This window comes from Rhinolophus sinicus, linkage group LG03 (assembly GCF_036562045.2).
Source record: "Rhinolophus sinicus isolate RSC01 linkage group LG03, ASM3656204v1, whole genome shotgun sequence".
NCBI classification, from domain to species: domain Eukaryota; kingdom Metazoa; phylum Chordata; class Mammalia; order Chiroptera; family Rhinolophidae; genus Rhinolophus; species Rhinolophus sinicus.
The window spans coordinates 29,809,767-29,829,679 of NC_133753.1; the positions used below are offsets into that span (position 1 = coordinate 29,809,767).

The following is a 19,913-nucleotide window of genomic DNA, read 5'->3' on the forward strand; positions in this document are numbered from 1 at the left end:
TCCCATATAAATTTGCTTTCCAGGAAAATTAAAAGGTATAATCTTACTGATGATATCTGCATTAAGGTATCAATTTCTGATGGTATAAATAAAACATTTGGAATAGTGTAGGTTATAGAGTTAGCATTCAAAAATTATCTATTATCATTATTGCTAGTCGCTTAAAATATTGGCTTACTATAGGGAAAGAATATGCTGATTATTTGTGTATTTCATGGAGGAGTCCTTATACATCATAGCATTACTAAATATATCTTAGTTTATTTATTTATGTTTATTATAGTTGGCATACAATATTAATTTCAGGGATACAACATAGTGATTTGACATTTATATACTTTACAATGTGATCACCACACTAAGTCTAGTAACCATCTGTCACTGTGCAAAGTTATCACACTATTATCGATTAAATTCCCCTTATTTTGTTTTTTTATAACTGTCTTGTGAAATTACTTAATGGACACCTATTCCTTAGAGATGGATGATGATGCATTGCATTTTTTCATGGAACATATTTAACAAATATTTATACAGTATATACTATGTGGCAAACTCTGCTAGATGTTAGACAAGCATATAAACTAAGAGATGTGACAATTATTTGCGCTTACAGTCTACATACATACATAGAAATCAACTACATAAATAAACACGTAATTGTAAATTGTGATAAGTTCTATAAATGGAAAGAACAAGGTGCTATGAGAGAGAATAAGTACAAGAAAAATTTAGGTTGGAGGAGGTAGATCTGACAAGTCTTTCTATGACAGATAATTAAATTGGGACAGAAAGAATAAATAGAAATCAGCCAGGGAAAAAGTGGGGTTAAGAACATTTATACTCAATTTTGTGTGTATGGGCCTTTGGAGAGGGGCAGCAACATTAATCACATTCCCAAAGGAGGTCACCATTTATAAAAATGTAAGAACCTCTCACTGAGCTAGGCCCTTAAAAAATGACTAAATGTTGAACAAGAAAGAAAAAGAATGGACTGTTCAGTTGGGCAAAGGAAAGAGGTGTGAACAGAGAATTGTAAGTAACATCTGAAGGTTAAGTTGTTAGTATCAGTGAGGATATCAACCCTCCTAATATTGAATGTTTACTTTTATCCAGATACTATGTTAAGTGCTTTTACATCCATTTTCTTATTTGAATATTCACACAATACTCATGAAGTAATAATGAAGTTAATATCATTATTATTCCTATTTTAGAGAAGACGGGGTTTATAAAGAAGCAATTCACCCAATGTCAGAGCTAATAATTGACAGAACTATCAGACGCCAAAGCTCATGTTAAGTAAAGTACGATGCATACTGCTCCCCGTATTTGAAAAAGGTCTATGTAGTTTATTTCCATATAGCTTCCTATTTATTTTATTGATAAAATAATAGTAAGTTCTGTGAAAAACTTACGACAATATATATTTGCCCACATAATAATTACTACTAGTTCATCACACAATCACACATACATACATAATTAGTCCACAATATTACTCAAAGGTCAATATTAGGAAAAAATATCCTAACAAGCCAATTCCTTTATTAACAACTATGGTAGTAATATAAAAATTTTCTGGCTTTTCTAATTCAGATTTTGAGAAAACAAAACATTCATTTATTATTAAAGATCATATAGTTGTCTCCAAAATCCTGCTATGTGGCATCCATATAAGTAGAAACAAACAAATAATAGTATAAACAACAAAATGCACATTAGGCACATGGACATCTTGAACAAAATTTTACTATTTTTTGTATACATCCATGCATTATTATATTCCTTTTGTGTTAGGAAAAACTGTGAAAGATTTTGAAATGGACAAAAAGTACTACTAGGTGTCCTGTGCAGGGGATCATTCTGGATTTGTACCGTTCAGTCTTCTAGCTATTTTACAAGTCTAAATTATAAACACCAATAGTAATGTAAATGTTTTTTGTCCAAATCTTTTGTTCCATGGAAGTGCAATGGACTGCCTTGCAGATAATGACCAAGTTTGCATCTATCTGTAAATTCATTTCAGCACTCCTAATGTCTATATAGAGAGGAAAACTGTATTAAAATTGTAATCCTCAATATATTCCGATAATGAAAGAATACAAGTCACATTTGACTTCTGCAATTACAAGAGGTGCTCAAAGTGGTTACCATCAGCGTCCAGACACTTCTGATTATAGCAAACTACTGCTTGAACAACATTGACCAAGTGTCACATATACATTTTTTTGGCACCCCCGGTATTTGAATTTTCCTGTGAACCAGTTGTAACATCTTTCTGGTTCCCTCATTAATGAATGATTGATCTAACATCCTTGATATGTAGTTACTTGGCATTTGTAATAAAATTTTACCTTTAAAAAATTATATTTTAACAATTTTAGAGATCATCCACTGAGAGGCCCAGTAGATTCATCTTATAGAACCAGATATACTGTGCTGCTAGAGGAGTGCACTTTTAAAGCAATCGCTGAAGCCCATAGGTATTTTTGTTCTTGGCAACCATAGCTGAATCCCAAATGCCAACAGAATTTTACTTAAATAACTGTCTGTTTCTCTAGGTTTAAAAAAAACTTTAAAATACCCCATTATATTGACTTGTGTTTTGTCTTTGTTTCTAGTCTGTGTACTGCCAGGAAATTATTGCTCATTGGTGGTAGCAACGCTTGAGACTTTGGTTTATAGTCTGACCATTTGGTGACCTCTGTAAACAGATTACAAATTTGTATTCTCTATTGGGTGAAAGATGACAGAGTATCCTGTTTCTAGCCCTTTTTATTTGTCTACTTCTTCATTTTGAGTTCAAAACAATTTAAGAATTTGGTGCCCTCTAGGAAGAACAGGTCTTTGTTTTTTTCTTTTGGTGGGGATGAATTTTTGTGTTTCTGTGTTTATTCTGGACCTGAGGCTGAAGTTATAGAATTGAAACCATAAACTCTCTGTGTTTGTGTGTCTGCAATTCAGAAAGGCTCTTACCTATAGTGTGTGTGTGAAATGTTTCCCAATCTCTGGAAATTAGGAATTAAACTATATTGTCTATTAAAGGAGCTTTGTTCTGATTGGCTTATAGATAAAAATGTATACCTAAATAAGTTAATTATTCCTGAAATTCCCCAAAATAAGGAAATTGAATTTCTAACATTTCAAATATGCTTAAATGTTTATTTAAGGTTAAAAAAAATCTTCTCAAAACTAACTCATAAATATTTTAAAAATCCAAGTTCATATAATTAGGGTTAAATCTTTCGCAAACACTACTAGCTTAATAATTTTGGTTTAAAAATTATTTTAAAAAATTTATCCATGTCAAATATAATACAATTACATGTTTTGTTTTTCTTGGGTTGTAAACATATAGAGGTTTACTGATTAAACAAGTTAACATTACTTTTGCATAATACTTAGAATTATGAAAAATATATTTATGTTTGACTATATTGAATCATCCTGACAATTTTGTTTCAACAATATTCATGTTTTTAGCATGTCAGTTTGAAGATGATTTCCATGATCTTTAGGTAATTTAAATTTGTACTGACATTAAGCTGAGTTAATTAATGGATGAACATTAGATGCCTAGATAATTTTTAAGTAAGATAAAATTGAAAAACATTGATTACTAATACTAATTACATTTTTTCATTGTGGTGAAATGTAACATGAAATTTACCATTTTAACCACTTTTAAGTATACAATTCAATGGCATTAAGTAAACTCACAATGTAATGCAAACATCAGCACTATCCATTTCTAGAACTTTTCCATCATCCCTAAGAGAAACTCTATACCCTTTACACTATAACTCCCAATCCCTCACTTTCTCCAGCCGCTGATGACCTCTATCTTATCTTCTGTTTCTATGAATTTGATTATTCTGGGTACTGCGTATAAGTGGAACCATACAGTATTTGTCATTTTACGTCTGGCTTATTTAACTCAGAATAATGTTTTCAAGGTTCATCCATGTTGTAGCATGTATCAGAACTCAATTTCTTCTTATGGCTGCATAATAAACATTGTGGGTATATGCCACATTTTGTTTATCCATCATTGGACATTTGGGTTTCCACCTTTTGGCCATTGTGAATAATGCTGCTATGAACACTGGTGTACTAGTCCTTGCTTTCTACTCTTTTTGGTTTATACCTAGAAGTGGAATTGCTGGATCATATATTTAACTTTTAGACCAACCATAAAAGTGTTTGTCACAGTAGCTGCACCATTTTACATTTCCTTCAGCAATGTACAAGGGTTCCAGTTTCTCCACATCCTTTGCCAACACATTTGTGTGTGTGTGTGCGCGCGCGCGTGTTTGATAATAACCATCCTAATGGATGTAAAGTTGTATTTCCTTATGATTTAGAGTTGCAGTTTCTTAATAAATAGTGATGTTGAGTATCCTTCCGTGTACATATTTTTATTTGTTTACCTTATTTGGAGAAATACCTATTCAAATCTGTTGCCCCTTTTTGAATTCAGTTCTTTGTTTCACTTTGTTACTGAATTGCAGTTCTTCATGTATTCCAGTTATTAATCCTCACCAGATACATGATTTGCAAATATTTTCTTCTATTCTGTGGATTGTCTTTTCCCTTTCTTGATAGTGTTCTTTGATATACAAAAGTTGTTAATTTTGATAAAGTCCAAATAGTCTCTTTTTTCTTTGTTGCATTTATTAATCATAATTTTAAGTGTATATACTTTTCCTTATTTTTATTTGCTAGATAGATGCTAGGGTTTTGTGTCATGTTTGTGAACATTTTCCTTTTTGCTACTTTAACAAGCAGTCAAAGGATTGTATGTAGAAAATTGTATTATGTATGTTCTGGAGCTTTTCTGTCTGCTAAAATTACATATATGTCAGATAGTTCTTAGTTACCTATCTCCCAGGTGCTCTCTGTGAAATAGAAATGATTTATTTTCATTAAAAGTTATAATTAATATGAGTAGCTGAGACTATTCTAAGAGCAATAGTGATAGAGAATATAAAAGTTTTGTCCTAAAGCAGCAGTTTCCTAACTTTTGGTCTCTGGATGCTTTACACATTTAAAATGTATTTAGAACTCCTACAGGTTTTGTACGTGTGGGTTATAACTATCAATACTTAAATTATAAATCAAAACAAAAATTATAAATACTTGTTAATTCATTTTAAAAAAGCAATGATTAACACAGCGCATGTTAAATAAATTATATCATCATGTTATTATAAAGATTTGTTTTCATCTTGTGGATCATCTGAGAAAGAACTGCAGTCTTAAAGTAAAGTTTATTCAAGAATTTCTGAAAGAGGGGCGGACAGGTGGTTCAGCTGGTTAGAACGCAAGCTCTGGGCAACGGGGCTGCCGCTTCAATTCCCACCCACATGGGCCAGCGAGCTGCACCCTCCCCAACTAGAATGAAGTCAATGAGCTGCTGCTCAGCTCACAGGAGGTGAGAAGACTCAGTTGGTTGGAGCCCGGGCTCTCAACTACAAAGTTGCCGGTTCGACTCCCACAAGAGATGGGGGGCTGCGCCCCCTGCAACTAACAACAGCAACTGGACCTGTTGCTGAGCTGTGCCCTCCACAACTAAGATTGAAAGGAGAACAACTTGACTTGGAAAAAGTCCTGGAAGTACACACTGTTCCCCAATAAAGTCCTGTTCTCTTTCCCCACTAAAATCTTAAAAAAAAAAAAAAAAATCTGAAAGAAGCTAATAAAGAATAAAAGTTGAAAAATGAAGTTTTTTTCCTTTGATTTTTAATATCTGAGACTGAAAATAAGTTATCAAATGGGGTAAATATCAACAAAATTCACTTAATTTTGATTGTTTTTTTTTTCCTTACCTTACTAATTAGTGCCTTTAATTCTCTGTAATCTGCTTAGATAGCAGAGATGCTATGTTTTACCAGAATAATTTTCTGTGCTCTATGTTAACTTTATTATATACTTGAGTATAAGGAGAAAAAACAAAAATCTAAAGTTCCTCACTTATGAAAGAGCTAATTTTTAACAACTGTGCTACCTCTTATGCTTTTAAAAATGTTTTATTTTCATTTTACTAAAGAGGCAACCAAAAATTATTTCTCAAGCATCCATGATCCTATCGTAAATCAAGTGCTCAAAATTGAATCCTAAATATAGAACAAATTTAAAAAAAATTTCAGGATACCTTTCCATATAAAACTATCTTTGAGTTTTCCCATCAGGCTCCTAGAAATTATAAAAATTTGTTCTTTCAGCATAGAAAAAGAATGATGAAAGATGTATTTAGATTTGTTTGATGACTTAAAATTATAAATATCATAGGGAGCTAGCATATCAAAAGATATGCCTTCTCTAGGTCAAATTTATATACGTAATATGTTATTAATGTGCATTACTGTTTCAGAAACTGTAAGCTTTGTGTAAAGTCTCTGGAAAACTGTCAATTCACCCTTGTCCATAGTGGCTTTACAGTAAGGGGAAAACCTGCTCAAAACTCTTGAAATAGTTATATTTTATCCCCAACAGAGAATTTTACTCTCTTCCATTCTGATATTATTGGTTACAGTAAATAACCACAGCTATAAAGTCTCTGTGATGCTTGCCTGAAAGTTATGCTATACTCGTAAACTACAGTGCAGAGCTTGTGTAGTCAATGAAGAACTGTACCAGACAGATACTTCAAACAACTGATACTTCAAAGAATAAACTCTTGGGTACAGACCTCTGAAGTGACACTGCTTCGACAACTTTTAGACTATAAAGGTGGACGGAGTATTTCTAAAACCCTTTTTAGTCCAGAAGCTGGAAGCTTCATGAAAGCAGATTGCTAAGCTAAGATCCACTGGAATGAGAACTAACTACATAGGACTGAATAAATTGAAGAATTTTTTTTCAGGCTATTTGTTTGGAATATTACTGATGTTGTTTCAAATGTTTTATTTTCTGGTATGTGAGGAAGCTCTTTTTCTTTCCTCTTAAGCTATATATAACCCACACAATTTAGCAAATTTTGATTTCTTAAAACTAAAATGAAACATTAAAAATGATATTTGAATCTCACTGACTCCCTCAGAATTCAGAAACTCTCATTTCTCATATATTTTCTTGAAATACAGTGATTACCACAGATTTAATAAGAACGTCTTCCTTTTTAATAGGATGTAATTAGACAAATTGATGGTGGCACCAAGGACTTATCTGGACTGCCAAATTTGAAAATGGTGGTCACTTAATCAGACAGGACTGCCACTTTCGAACAAATATTGGCTGTACTCATGAAGGCAGTCTTTACAAAGCCCTCCCAGGAGACATGACCTGGTACCTAGAATAGAGGGTCTCAGCCTTATATGTGATAAGGAGGGTCACCTATACACAGTAATGAAATTTTGGTGACTTGGAGAAGAGAAAAACTCACCTAAATGACAGGTACTTGTAGGTAAAATAGGGTGAGGAGAATTTCTAGGGCCTGGTTTCCTAATCTTGGAATGGCACAAAATGGACACTTTTAAATGTCAAATGTGAGATTTCCCATGAAAACTTCCAGACAGAAGTTAATTTTACGGTCTCTGTATTTGCAAAGCGAACTCACTGAGGCTACATGGTTATTTAATATCTTGCTGCACCTATATAAATAATACGGCCCAAAACTAATGAGACCAACCATTCTTTTGTGTTCAAAAATCATCTTTAAGATTATTATGACCATGGGGGTGGGGTGGGGTGGAAGGGGTAGGTGGGAGAGTTGTCAGGAAAATGGGCAAGAAAAGTTATTAAATATTCTGACCTGTATGCCTCTCTGGAGTATCTGCACTTTTCATTGCTTTTCGGTATTTTACAACTCTGCAAGTTATAGGAAACTGATACTAAAGCAAATCATTCTTTTTTCTTTCAACTCCCAGTATCATTTATTTTTCCTAGAATCTGGATACAATTAACTTTAGTGAGACAGTGCTCAATACTACTTAAGCCTCATTTTAGGTTCTTTGAACTACTTCATTCTTTGTAAATGTAAGAATTCACATTCTAATAACTGGATAACTAACATTCGACATACCAAAAAGTTTCCTCAATGTTGATGTAACTACACAAAATTTAAATGTAACATGTGGACTTTAATATTACAGAATTGGCCATTGTAAACTAGCTTACACATAAACAAAGTTACTCTTTGCTTATCTGTCGTAACTTACGAAGTGCTGCACCAAAAAGACCCCTCCCATAGCTTTTTACTATGTAAAGAGATGATTCCTTACCTTAAAACAGGGGGAAAAAATTCCTCAGTTCCCACCCAGAAAAAAAATGTTAACCCAGAATTATCAAATTCTAAAGTTTCCGCAGATGTAACACCAGACGCAGGCTATAGGCAACTCTTTTTTTAAAGTTTTTACCTAAGTAGTAAAGAAGTTACAGTATTGACCAAAACAACACACGGGTTTCTCATTAAACTTTGTTTTAATGGGTCTCAAAATTCAGTGATAGATTTTTGGTCAAGTTGTTTCCATTAAAAAGTACTGATTTTAAAAACTACTAACTTATAAAGCGCCATACACAAAACAAACAAACAAAAATACACCCAAATGGTCCACAAAACATTTTTTCTTTCTAAAGGTCTTACAATATTGTAATCACAAACCAGTCTTTTACTATTAAACTTAAATGGCCAATTGAGACAAACAGTCTGAGACCGTTCTTCCACTACTGATTAAGACTGGGGTGGCAGGTATTGGGGATATATACTTATTTAGCTTTCTGAGCTTTCTGGGCAGACTTGGTGACCTTGCCAGCTCCTTATCTTCTTGTCCACTGCTTTGATGACACCCACAGCAACTGTCTCATGTCACGTGGAACAGCAAAATGGCCCAGAGGAGGGTAGTCAGAGAAGCTCGTAACACACATGGGCTTGCCAGGAACCACATCAACGATGGCAGCAGCATCACCAGATTTCGGAAACTTCGACCATCTGCCAACGTTTTCCCTGAACGACAATCAATCTTCTTCAGCTCAGGAAACTTGTAAACAATGTGAGCTGTGTGACAGTCTAGCACAGGTGTGTATCCTGCACTGATTTGGCCTGGGTGGTTCAGGATAATCACCTGAACTGTGAAGTCAGCTGCCTCCACTGGTGGGTCATTTTTGCTGTCAGCGGCCACACTGCCACGACAAACATCTTTGACAGACACATTCTTGACATTGAAGCCCACACTGTCCCCAAGAAGAGCTTCACTCAGAGCTTCATGGTGCATTTCAACAGACTTTACTTCAGCTGTATCAGTGACTGGAGCCAAGGTGACCACCACGCCGGGTTTGAGAAGTCTCTGCTCAGCCTGCAGGGACAGTAGCAATACCTCCAATTTTGTAGACACTCTGGAGAGGCAGACGCAAAGACTTGTCAGTTGGACATGTTGGTGACAGGATGCAATCCAGAGCTTCAAGCAGCATGGTTCCACTGGCATCGCCATCTTTATGGGTGATTTCCACCTTTGAACCAAAGCATGTTAGCACTTGGTTTCAGCATGTTGTCACCATTCTATCCAGAAATTGGCACAAATGCTACCGTGTCAGGGTTGTAGCCAATTTCCTTAATGTACGTGCTGACTTCCTTAATGATTTCCTCATAACTTTTCTGGCTATAAGGTGGCTCAGTGGAATCCATTTTGTTAACACCATCAATTAGCTGTTTCACACCCAGTGTGTAAGCCAGAAAGGCATGCTCATGGGTCTGCCCATTCTGGGAGATACCTGCTTCAAGTTCACCAGCACCAGCAGCAATAATCAGGACAGCACGGGCAGCCTGAGATGTGCCTGCAACCATGTTTATGATAAAGTCTCTGTGTCCTGGGGCATCAACGATGGTCACATAATACTTGCTAGTCTTGAATTTCCACAGGGAGATATCAGTGGTGATCCCATGCTCACGTTCAGCTTTCCGTTTATCCAAGACACAGGCAGACTTGAAGAAGCCCTTTCCCATCTCAGCAGCCTCCTTCTCAAAATTTTCGATGGTCCTTTTGTGGATTCCACCACATTTGTAGATCAGATGCCCAGGAGTGGTATGTTCAATGACAACGATGTTGATACGAGTCTTTTCCCTTTCCATTCTGGCTTAGATTCAGCGATGGTTTTCATGACACCTGTGTTCTGGCGACAAACCCATTGCGAAAAAGCAAGGGAAATTATTCTTGTCTACAGAAACACCAATAAATTTGTCCTGAGAAGAAATGATTATTGCCCTGTATATATTAAGTTTCGTATCTATTTATAAATTCACGCTAGCCTTCGTGACTATTGATGTATGTGTGAGTCCTTTGAATTTTTCTTTGAACTGGTTTAACAGCTTACTGTTCTCTCATTAATTAATTAGTTAAATAAAAATCTTTCACACAGATTTATTTTATTGCTGTATTATGACTCACCCTTTAAAAATATTAACCTCTAACACATATCACACTGTGTTCTCCAGAGTATTCGGCTTCATGGATTTATCTAAATATATTTCTGACTCCACTGGTGCTTATAACTTAAATAACCTGTGAGCACCAGTGGAACTTGGTTCAGTAAACTTCAAGAGTACAAACACTCTATTATTTATAATTCTTGGGCTGTGTAATGCATTTTATCATTCAAGTATTTTAAACCAAGGTCCAAAAATCCCAATTCTCATTTTTGAGAGAAATTTATAACTAGCTAGTCATCTCCTAGAATTTTACCGTTTCTTTCTTTCTTGTGCTGAGAGGTACTGTGGCCTCAGAAATGCCAATTCATGAGCCAAACTGTCTGGACTTGAATAGCAGTTGAGCACTAGCTAGAGGTCTTTAAACTGCTTGTGCTTCCATTTTCTCATAAGTAAAATGACAATGTATGTAAAGTGTTGATACATGTAAGATCTTTAGAAGAGTGACTGAAACATAATTACTTTAATATACCCAAATCCTCATGGATAGAAAGAAATTGTGTGTGTTTGTGTGTGTGTGTGTGTGTGTGTGTGTGTGTGTGTGTGTATTCTTCAGTTTTCTTATCAAAATTTAATAAGTATCTCTGGATGTTTGTAATGGTGTTATTTTTTTTTCCCAGGCAAATCTACAGGCGTGGAAGGTTGCTAATTACTAGCATTTTATTTCTTAAGTTCCAAATAAATGTTCCAGGAAGATAGACTCTTCTTGACTGGCCATTTGAATTCAACATATTGTTTTCTCCATATCCTTTAGCAAAAGGAAATCAACAACTCTTTTTCTTCCCAGGGCAAGCAGCAGATTTTCTTGTATCCAGTAGAGATTGGGGAACATCATTATTGTGCTGAACTTCTCTAGAAGATTTAATTTCTGTCAGTGAGACAAGATTTCCTATTATGTATCTCCATGGGTATCTTCCCTGTTTGTCTCAAATTCCTCCTTGCCTGTCATTATGACTTGGGTTTTTGAACCTATCAGCTGCTTTGAGGCTGAAAAGGAAAAGTTGTAATTTCTTCAGATTTGGATCCATTTTCCTTGAAAAGACCTTCAAACTTATTTAGTAACTACAGAGGGGCAGGATTTATTTTCCTTCTTTTTCTCCTTTGTGTCACATTCCTCTACTCTCTACCCTTTTGAATCAGGATTCACATTCAAATATGAAACTTCAGGGATTCCTATTAGATATATTTCAGTCATTATAAGAAAGACTTTTCAACTCTTTGACAAGACAGTATATATTGAGGTATATTAGTTAATATGCTATTTGGGTACAGATAACAGTATACCCGTTTCTATCTCAAATTAGTTTTTTTTTTTTAAAGTAATTTATTGGCTCATGTAACTGAGAAGTCAAGAGGTAGGTATAGTTCAACAGGGGCTTGAGTAAGTAGTTAGTACCATGTGAACAGGACCCAACACCTCTCTTTCTCTTCCATTTCTCAGCATTGTTCTTTACTGTTGGTACCATTATTGACAGGCATTCCTTTCATGGTTCCAAGATGGTAATTCTTGAGATTGTATATTAATATCCAGTAAGAAACAGAGAGTCTGTATCCTCAGTAGCATAAATAAAACCTAAGAGATGAGCCCCACTCACTCCCATTGGCCTGAATTATGTATTCCTAGAATTAAAAGCTGGCTATGTGAAATGAACATACTGAGTATATTAAGCGAACATATCCTGGAGGTTTAGTCAACAGTCCCCAACTATTATGGCTGGAAACGCAGTACAGTGTTAGAAAGAGGAAGTGGGAAATGGCTGCTGGCGAGTCAACCAAAGGAATATCCTTTATAAGAGGCATTCCTCAAGCCTCTTATTTCCTAAAAAAGTAAGTTGATTAGTTTGGCAAACTGGTAATCAGATCTCTAGCAACTAACTATTGATGAGTCAGTACACTGATCAGGTTTCATTTTCTGATCATAAGAAGTCGATAATTGAGTTAGAAAAGTAAAGAAGTAGTAAAAAGAACTCCCTAGTTAGATTGTAAACTCTTTATGGGTTGGAACAAGCCATTTATATTTGCATCTTGAACACCAAGCCTAGTGTTTGGCATCTGGAAAGAATTCTATAACTATTAAACTCTAAATTTATAATTTCCCCCCTTATGTATTATTAGGTACAAATAAATAACCCTTGTGACATATAGGGTAATTATTATTTCCACGTTATAGATGAGAAACTGAAACTTAAATCTACCCCAAATGTTAAGTGGCAAAGTCAGGGCTTATGTCCAGTTCTTGTGATTTTAACTTGCATAATTTTACTTTATTCCACATTGTTCCACATTGCCTCAGAATTCAAACCAGCTAAGGGAAATTGTGATTTTTCTCTTCAGTAGGTTAATTAGACTCTCCCTTTCAAAATTAATTTAAAAATTTTACATTTGTAAAGCTTGTAAAAACCAGCCAAACAGTTCATAGAGATATTGCAAATGACTATTCTCATGTAGAGATCTAAAACACTGACAACAAACCAGGGCATTCAGAACCAACGAAGCTCATTAATTAAGTTAATGCCAAATAAGCAGTCACAGACTAAACTTCTTTAAGAGCACTAATAACATTATAGGCCTTCCTTTTTATTATTTTCTGGTACCTATTTCTTCTTCTTCATTCTTTTCTGTGGATGCTAGGTCTGAAAAACTAGAACATTATATTTTTTGATGTATAGCTCTGGTTATCATTTGTCAAAGGAAGCAGAAAAATATAAGTCTACTTACAAAACTGAATTATCTGTCAAAAAGACCATAAACATGACTTACAAAGGATTATTAAATATCAATAAATGAGAAGTTTCTGGGTGGTGCCACATGAAGCTATCCAGTTAGAACATTTAAATACCTGTTCTCAATTAGTTCCTCCAGAGAATGAAACCGTAATGTAAGGATTCTATTGCATGTGGTAATTAATTTCTTTCTCATGAAACTAGAATGGTACTAGTTATATACAACTCTTGGGAGTACTGAAAAAAAAAGAGTCACTGAAATTATTTTCAGTGTAATAATATGAAACTCAGGATATAACTTAAAAGTTTGGTTATGAATAAAAAATTTCCAAATATTTTAATTTGAAAATGAGGATGATTATATATAGTTGTTGTGGTTGCTTTATGAGAATACAAGAGACAGTCCTGTTTCAAGTTTGGTACATTTTCGAATGTTTATAATTTATAACAAAGCTATATCTGGAGAAGTCACATACTAGTTGTCAACTGAAACTCATTAAAGTTTTACTAATCAATACATAAATTTTCTACTTGGCCTTTGATTAACCCAAGTTTATTTCCAACCAAGCACTCCTTGTTGAATATAAGGGTTAGAGTCTTCATTTGATAGTATACCTCCCAAGAAACTATGGACACTAGTCCCCCTGACCCACCCATATGACCCCCAAATGCTGGGTGCTTGTTCTTCCTAAGTATTTACAGTCAAATTTTACATTATTACTTCTTTTCCTTCTCATTTTATATCCATATAAGATATTGAGATGTATTTTTTTTTTGCAGTCATGGTCTAAATTATCACTGCTTAGTCCGTTATACTTATCAGTTTAATCTTTTCTAGCCTGGCACTTTTTACAAACTATCATTCAGTGACAGAAAGAAATGATATGTGTCCTTAAAAGTTTCTATCTGAAGATTATTAGTACCTCAAAATTTGTATCAAGACTCAACTCTCTAAATACCGTGTTTCCCTGAAAATAAGACTGGGTCTTATACTAATTTTCGCTCCAAAAGACACATTAGGGCTTACGGTCAGGGGATGTCATCTTGAAAAATCATGCTAGGGCTTATTTTCCTTAGGTCTTATTTTAGGGGAAACACGGTAGCTGTAATGAGAACACAGTGAAGGGAAAAAAAATAAAATGTAAAATCATGAGCAAATTAAAACCCAAGGTTCATACAAATGAAATATTAGCTTGATCAATCTGTTTAGATTTTAAGACATAAAGTGATCCTCGTAAAGGTATTATTTTAATTAAACCAGGTAATTTATTTAAAAGTATGAGATGAAACTGCTAAAAAAAAAAATAACTTCTGAGCAATGAATTTCTTGGAAGTCCTGTGATGAAAGCTAGTTGCTGCATACTACAGAATCTTAATGATATCATAGTAGTTTAGGTATAGGAGAAACTCTATTAAATTACTTGATGGAATATACTCAGTAGCACCTACATTTTCACAAAAAAGCACTGCTGGAGATCTTTCAAAATAAAACACATAATATGTTATTCCCTACCTCCAAGGTAGGAGGTAGGCTATATGCTTGCCAAATCATTAATGCAAAGCCTCTTTGTCTTACCCGTTCATCTGCACTGCCTGTTGCATGATGGGAATAATTGATGAGACCAGGAATGGGCTGTTCACCGTGTGCCATGATAACAGCAGGACTGGTGTAGAATGGATGCTTCTAATGCACAACACATAACAACTATGAATATAGTGACAAGAAAACATGAAATAATACAAGCAAAATGACTGGAAAGGAAAAAGGGTGAAAACAAATGGAACAATGAAATGTCAAATCAGCTCAGATTTCAAATGTTATAAGCTTTTTTATAAAGATTGAAATTGATGGTACTTTTTACTCTTTTATTTAAGAGTAAAAGAGAAAGAACATATAATGATTTTAAAATGTACCTATTTCACTAACTGGTTCCATAAAAAAACAAAACAAAACAAACCTCACACACAACTTAAATACTTACTAGCCTTAAGAACTTAATGGGTCATTAAGTATATCTGGAGACAAAACCATCTGGTCTTCAATGAAAGAGCCACCTACTGGTTGTCTGAATGGACACTTCAAAAGAATCTCTATGATCCTTTTTAATCTATTAATATAAGTTGCCAAAAAACAACAACCCTCTCATGCTAAGCTCATAGCCAAAATATCTGGATGATCCATAAAACTTTAGGAATTATTTCACATAGTGATTAGATTTTCAATCTTTATGCTTTTAATCAGTGAACAATCATTATTCCCAGAAAGTGATATGTTAATTTCTGAAGATTTTAAAGCATACTGGGTGGATTATACTAAATATGGACAATAATGTAAATCATATTCTGTGACTTTAAGATGACAAAATTTACTCAACTACCTCATGGTTGGTACTTAATTTACTCCCAGAATTTCCTCAAAAGTATTTTTAATACTTTGGTACTGTCCTAATATTATTTTATTAAATTAAAAATGCAAATACATTATATCCATTTCCTCTTTATATCACTAGGGTAATTCGTGTCAAGTTATATTTAAATAAGTGCTTAGTTAATTGCTGAAAAGCTTTGTATTGAAAAATGTTTATTAAACTTTTCAACTAATTTCTTGAATCATCTAAGGTCTCTTATCTTCAGTTTTCTGTTCTTTTGTGGTGCATTGTATTTGATGTTTTGAATATATGAACACTGTATATATTTAGTATGAGAACAAAAGTGACATCTCCAAAGACTCCTTAAATGTCACAGTATTTATCACTGCAGCTATTACTTCGGTAGGTAACAGCAGTATCTGTAATGCCTCAGAACTAAGAACAAACTTCAAAGGTTTCAAGGACTCAACATTATGTAGGAACAGCTACGGAGTGTCATGAGTATCCCAGTTCTTTTTTAAGGAAGCCTTGAAGAGGTATTAAACTTACAGAATGATAGGATGGAAGGAGGGATGAAATTAGTACATTTACCTATGGGTCCTTTAGATCTTTGGGTCTCTCTCAGCAGGCTTACCTTGGCAGCAATGGCTGCTGCAGTTATATGTGATGAAGAACTGTCTTCTGTTGAAGCAACACCACTGTCTTTCTTCTCTTCTTCCTCTTCCTCACATTGAACCCCTTTGTCTTCTGTCTGTTTATGTGGGCTAGTTGTGGGAGGAGGGGAAAGAGGAGGTGGTGGGGAAGGTAAATCTTCAAGTTCATCATGTACTTCCTTTACTTTTACAATGGCATCACGTAAAAGGTCAATGGCATGAGGTAGAGCTGGCAGTATGAACTGAAAGCATTCCTGTATTCAAGAATAAGAAAAAAATGAAGATGAAGCACTTTTATAGGCATATAAAATGGAAGCAATCAAGTTCATTTGTGATTTTGGATCTGTCCATCAGTTTTAAGAATGAATCATATTTAAAGCATTATCTTTGTAATATGAAATATGAAGTAAGCATGGCATATATTCCAGTATTCTCCATAAGCTGAAGAACTACAGTGCTATATAAGCACAAAGTACATTTAAAAAAAAATTTCTATACAACTTTGGGGTTTAAAGATATATTATGGGAAAAGGAGGAAACAGTTCACCTTTCTAGTTAAAGCAGAGCACTAGAACTAACAAACCAACTGAGAACTGAACTATTTTATTTAGAGAGCTAAAGATCTGACTACCATCATAAAGTGTAGCTCCGCAAAGTGGTACAATATGTAAAAATATATGTTTGTACAGAACACTGCATTAAAGCCAATAATTTCCTGCTCAAGTGCCCACTATTACCATTAATGGGTCACCAAAAGAGAGTAAGTGAGAACTTTAACATCAGAATATAAGGCCAGACATATTTGGGGAAAGTGTTTGGGCAGGTGTTTTTCTCTTTTGCATTTAAAGTAACTTACCTTAAAATGTAAGATATATAGAAATACCTTAAAATTTATGGAGGGTTACTGGAATACCTGAAAGGGTGCCTAATCTTTTGATGTCTCTTTGTATGGCTCACTCACTTTACTGATAAAGACTGTATAGCAAAGAATTTAACCTTGACCAAAGTGAGGTCTGGCCCTACTCTCAGCTTTTGGGAGGTGATGTCTAGTTCCTTGGAATGTCATGCCTGATAGAGTGTCTTTGTTTCTTCAGGACCTTTGGCCACTCACCTTTGGCCACTCAGTCTAACAATGCAGTTTATTATGAGGTCTTTGTCTCTGGAAGAAACTAGAGACTAAAGGTATCAGTCTCCTCTCTAGAAAGGGATACAATAAAGGTCAACCATGTAGACAGTATGTGACTGAGTCCCAATAAAAACTCTGGACACCAAAGGCAAAGGTGAAGGCACCTAGCTAGCAATACTCTGTGTGTATTGTCTCATATCATGGCCGAGAGGAGGGAATGCTGTCATGACTCCATGGGGGAGGATGACCAGAAGGTCCTCATTCAGTACCTCTCTTAGACTCTGCCCTATCTGCTTCTTCCCTTGGCTGATTTCAATCTGTATTCTTTCCCTGTAATATACCATATCCATGAGTATAGCAGCCTTCAGTGAGTTTTGTGAGTCCTTCTAGTGAATCATTAAAACTGAGGGTGGTTTTAGAAATCCTCTGAATTTCAATTTGTGTCAGAAGTGAGGGCAGTCTTGCAGAGTGCTCCAACTTTGTAAATGGCTAACTTTTTGCAGTTGGCCCAAACTCCTTATAGTTGGTGTTAGAAGAGGGATTTGCTACAAAGACCCTGATGCATGACACATATGACTTGGGAGGAGGAAGGAAGAGAGGGTGAGGAATAATGAATCTTTAGAGCCTGAATAAACACAGGGTCACCCACAATATTGAAATGCAACTGTGCTATGATTAGTTATTGAAGATAAAAGTTAGCAATGGAATTTCGAAATGAAAGATTCAACTCCTAAGGAGTTATATGTCATTGGATGCATAAAGAAATGCAAAACAATAAGAAGCAAGGTAAATATACAATGCTTTGGTTATTGTTTTCTGTGCTAGCTAAAAGGAATGTAAGGGAGACTGCTGGGGTGGAATCTGAGATTGAGCCAAGCTTGGATTCTGGCTGGTTGGATGTATAGCTGCTGGCCTCAGAGATGCTTCCAAAGGAAGTAAGTTATGCTGAAGCAATAAACAGTGGATAAAGTTATAGACTGATTTATAAGAAAATGAGGAACGAGAAATGAGAGGTTCAAGGGACTTGTCCTAGCAGGGTGGAAATATTTAAATGATTATTAAGAAATGGATGAATAAAGTAAGCATTGACGGGGACAAAACAAAGGACTTTATGTAGCACTGTTGTGGGTTCAGTAGACAGGAGTAGTGTCTTTGTTTGCCTGGTGGCTTTGACTATTGGACAGTCTAACAATGTGGTTTGTTATGAGGGCTTCGGGTTCTAAACAAATCCCTATTGAAGGGTCCTAAACAAAAAACAAATCTCTATTTACCCGAGTCTGAAAAATTAAAAAAGCTAGATTGCAAAGACGAATATAAGAAACCTCACCTTGAATCACCTTAAGTGATGGTCCCATAATCTAATCAAGATAAGGCCTGACAAAGGGGTCTGGATCCCTTGGCCCAACTCAGGCCTGGAAATCTAAGGCCATACGCGCATAAATGGGTAAAATGGTCGGCGGATAGAGAATAGATTTTAGGGGGGACTTCTTGACATGGAAGTGCCATGTACTGTGATTCTAAAACCCGTTGAAGTTCTAATGGGGGGTACTATTAGATTAGGAGGATATAGGAATACAATAGTTAATGGGATTAAAGTGAAAAGTTTGGATGAAAATTAGAATATTTGTACAGTGAACTTTATGTGAAGTGGTGAGTCTCCTTTACCTGATTTGTATTATGGGGATGGATATTGTGTTTGACTGGAGAGTTCTTCTCCTGCCCAGTATTATAAACAGAAGACATGTAAGTCCACTATTCCACCAATATAGGTTGGATATTCTAAGTGGGAATCAATAAGTTCGCATGAGCCCACACAGGTCATTAATTTGCTGTATGATAGCCCTGTGTGGAGTACAGATTGGGACTTACAGCAGAAAACCTCTGAGTGCCACCCAGAAACAACTGCTGGGATTTCTGACCAGAAAATTTCTATTTGAGAGACAATTTCTAGCTTGCTATTGGATTTGGAGACTGCCCTTATGACCAAAGGACATAAAACAATCTTGAAACCTGAAATATCCATAATGTCTTAGGTAATGCCAGAGAAATGCCCTAATGGGGAAGGCAATGCCAGGACGTTCCATAATAAAATGGAAATGGTGGATACAGCATCATGCTACCAGGAGAATGCAAGGAGGTACTCACGAGCAGGTAGCCTCTTTTCACCTAGGGCCGACTTCGGAACCACCTGAGGAGCTGCTGGATCCTATGGCCACTTGGGCCACTTGGGCGGTGCCCTATAAACAGCTTTCTATTGATCAACAAAGAGCTGCTTGGTTTATGGATGGCAATTCCAAGGTGAAGGGACAGCATCCTGTTTGGAAGGCCGCCACTCTGATTGAAGAAGGTAAAAACAAATCAGCTCGATAGGCTGAACTACATGATGTTTGGCCCTATGTTTGGGTTTTTACCAACTCATGGGACTTGTCCAATGGCCTGGCCAGATGGTCAGGCAGAAGGATGATAGAACTGGTCTACTAACGGGATCCCTGTATGGGGCATGGCCCTGGGAATGCAACAGGGTATAGTAAAGTAGAACATGTTAATGCTCATCAGAAGAACCCCCTTCCAGAATTGGAAATTGATTGGAACTGGTGAGCAGATATTGTTGTTCTTGTC

At 35.5% G+C, this 19,913-nt stretch overlaps 1 protein-coding gene and 1 pseudogene across 33 annotated transcripts in view; both read right to left on the reverse strand.

Annotated features, from left to right (window-relative positions):
* Nucleotides 1-19,913, reverse strand: part of GPHN (gephyrin) — a 428,300-nt gene that overhangs the window by 176,968 nt on the left and 231,419 nt on the right. For 20 of the 33 annotated variants that reach the window (XM_019733618.2, XM_074327330.1, XM_074327334.1 and 17 more), the window contains 2 exons: nt 16,150-16,422; nt 14,723-14,830 (listed from right to left, as the gene is read on the reverse strand). In XM_019733618.2, coding sequence (XP_019589177.1) covers nt 14,723-14,830; nt 16,150-16,422 — 381 coding nt within the window. The remainder of the gene's footprint in view (nt 1-14,722; nt 14,831-16,149; nt 16,423-19,913) is intronic. The other 13 variants (XM_019733621.2, XM_074327335.1, XM_074327338.1 and 10 more) reach the window with 1 other exon arrangement.
* On the reverse strand, nt 8,424-11,931 carry LOC109448357 (elongation factor 1-alpha 1; annotated as a pseudogene).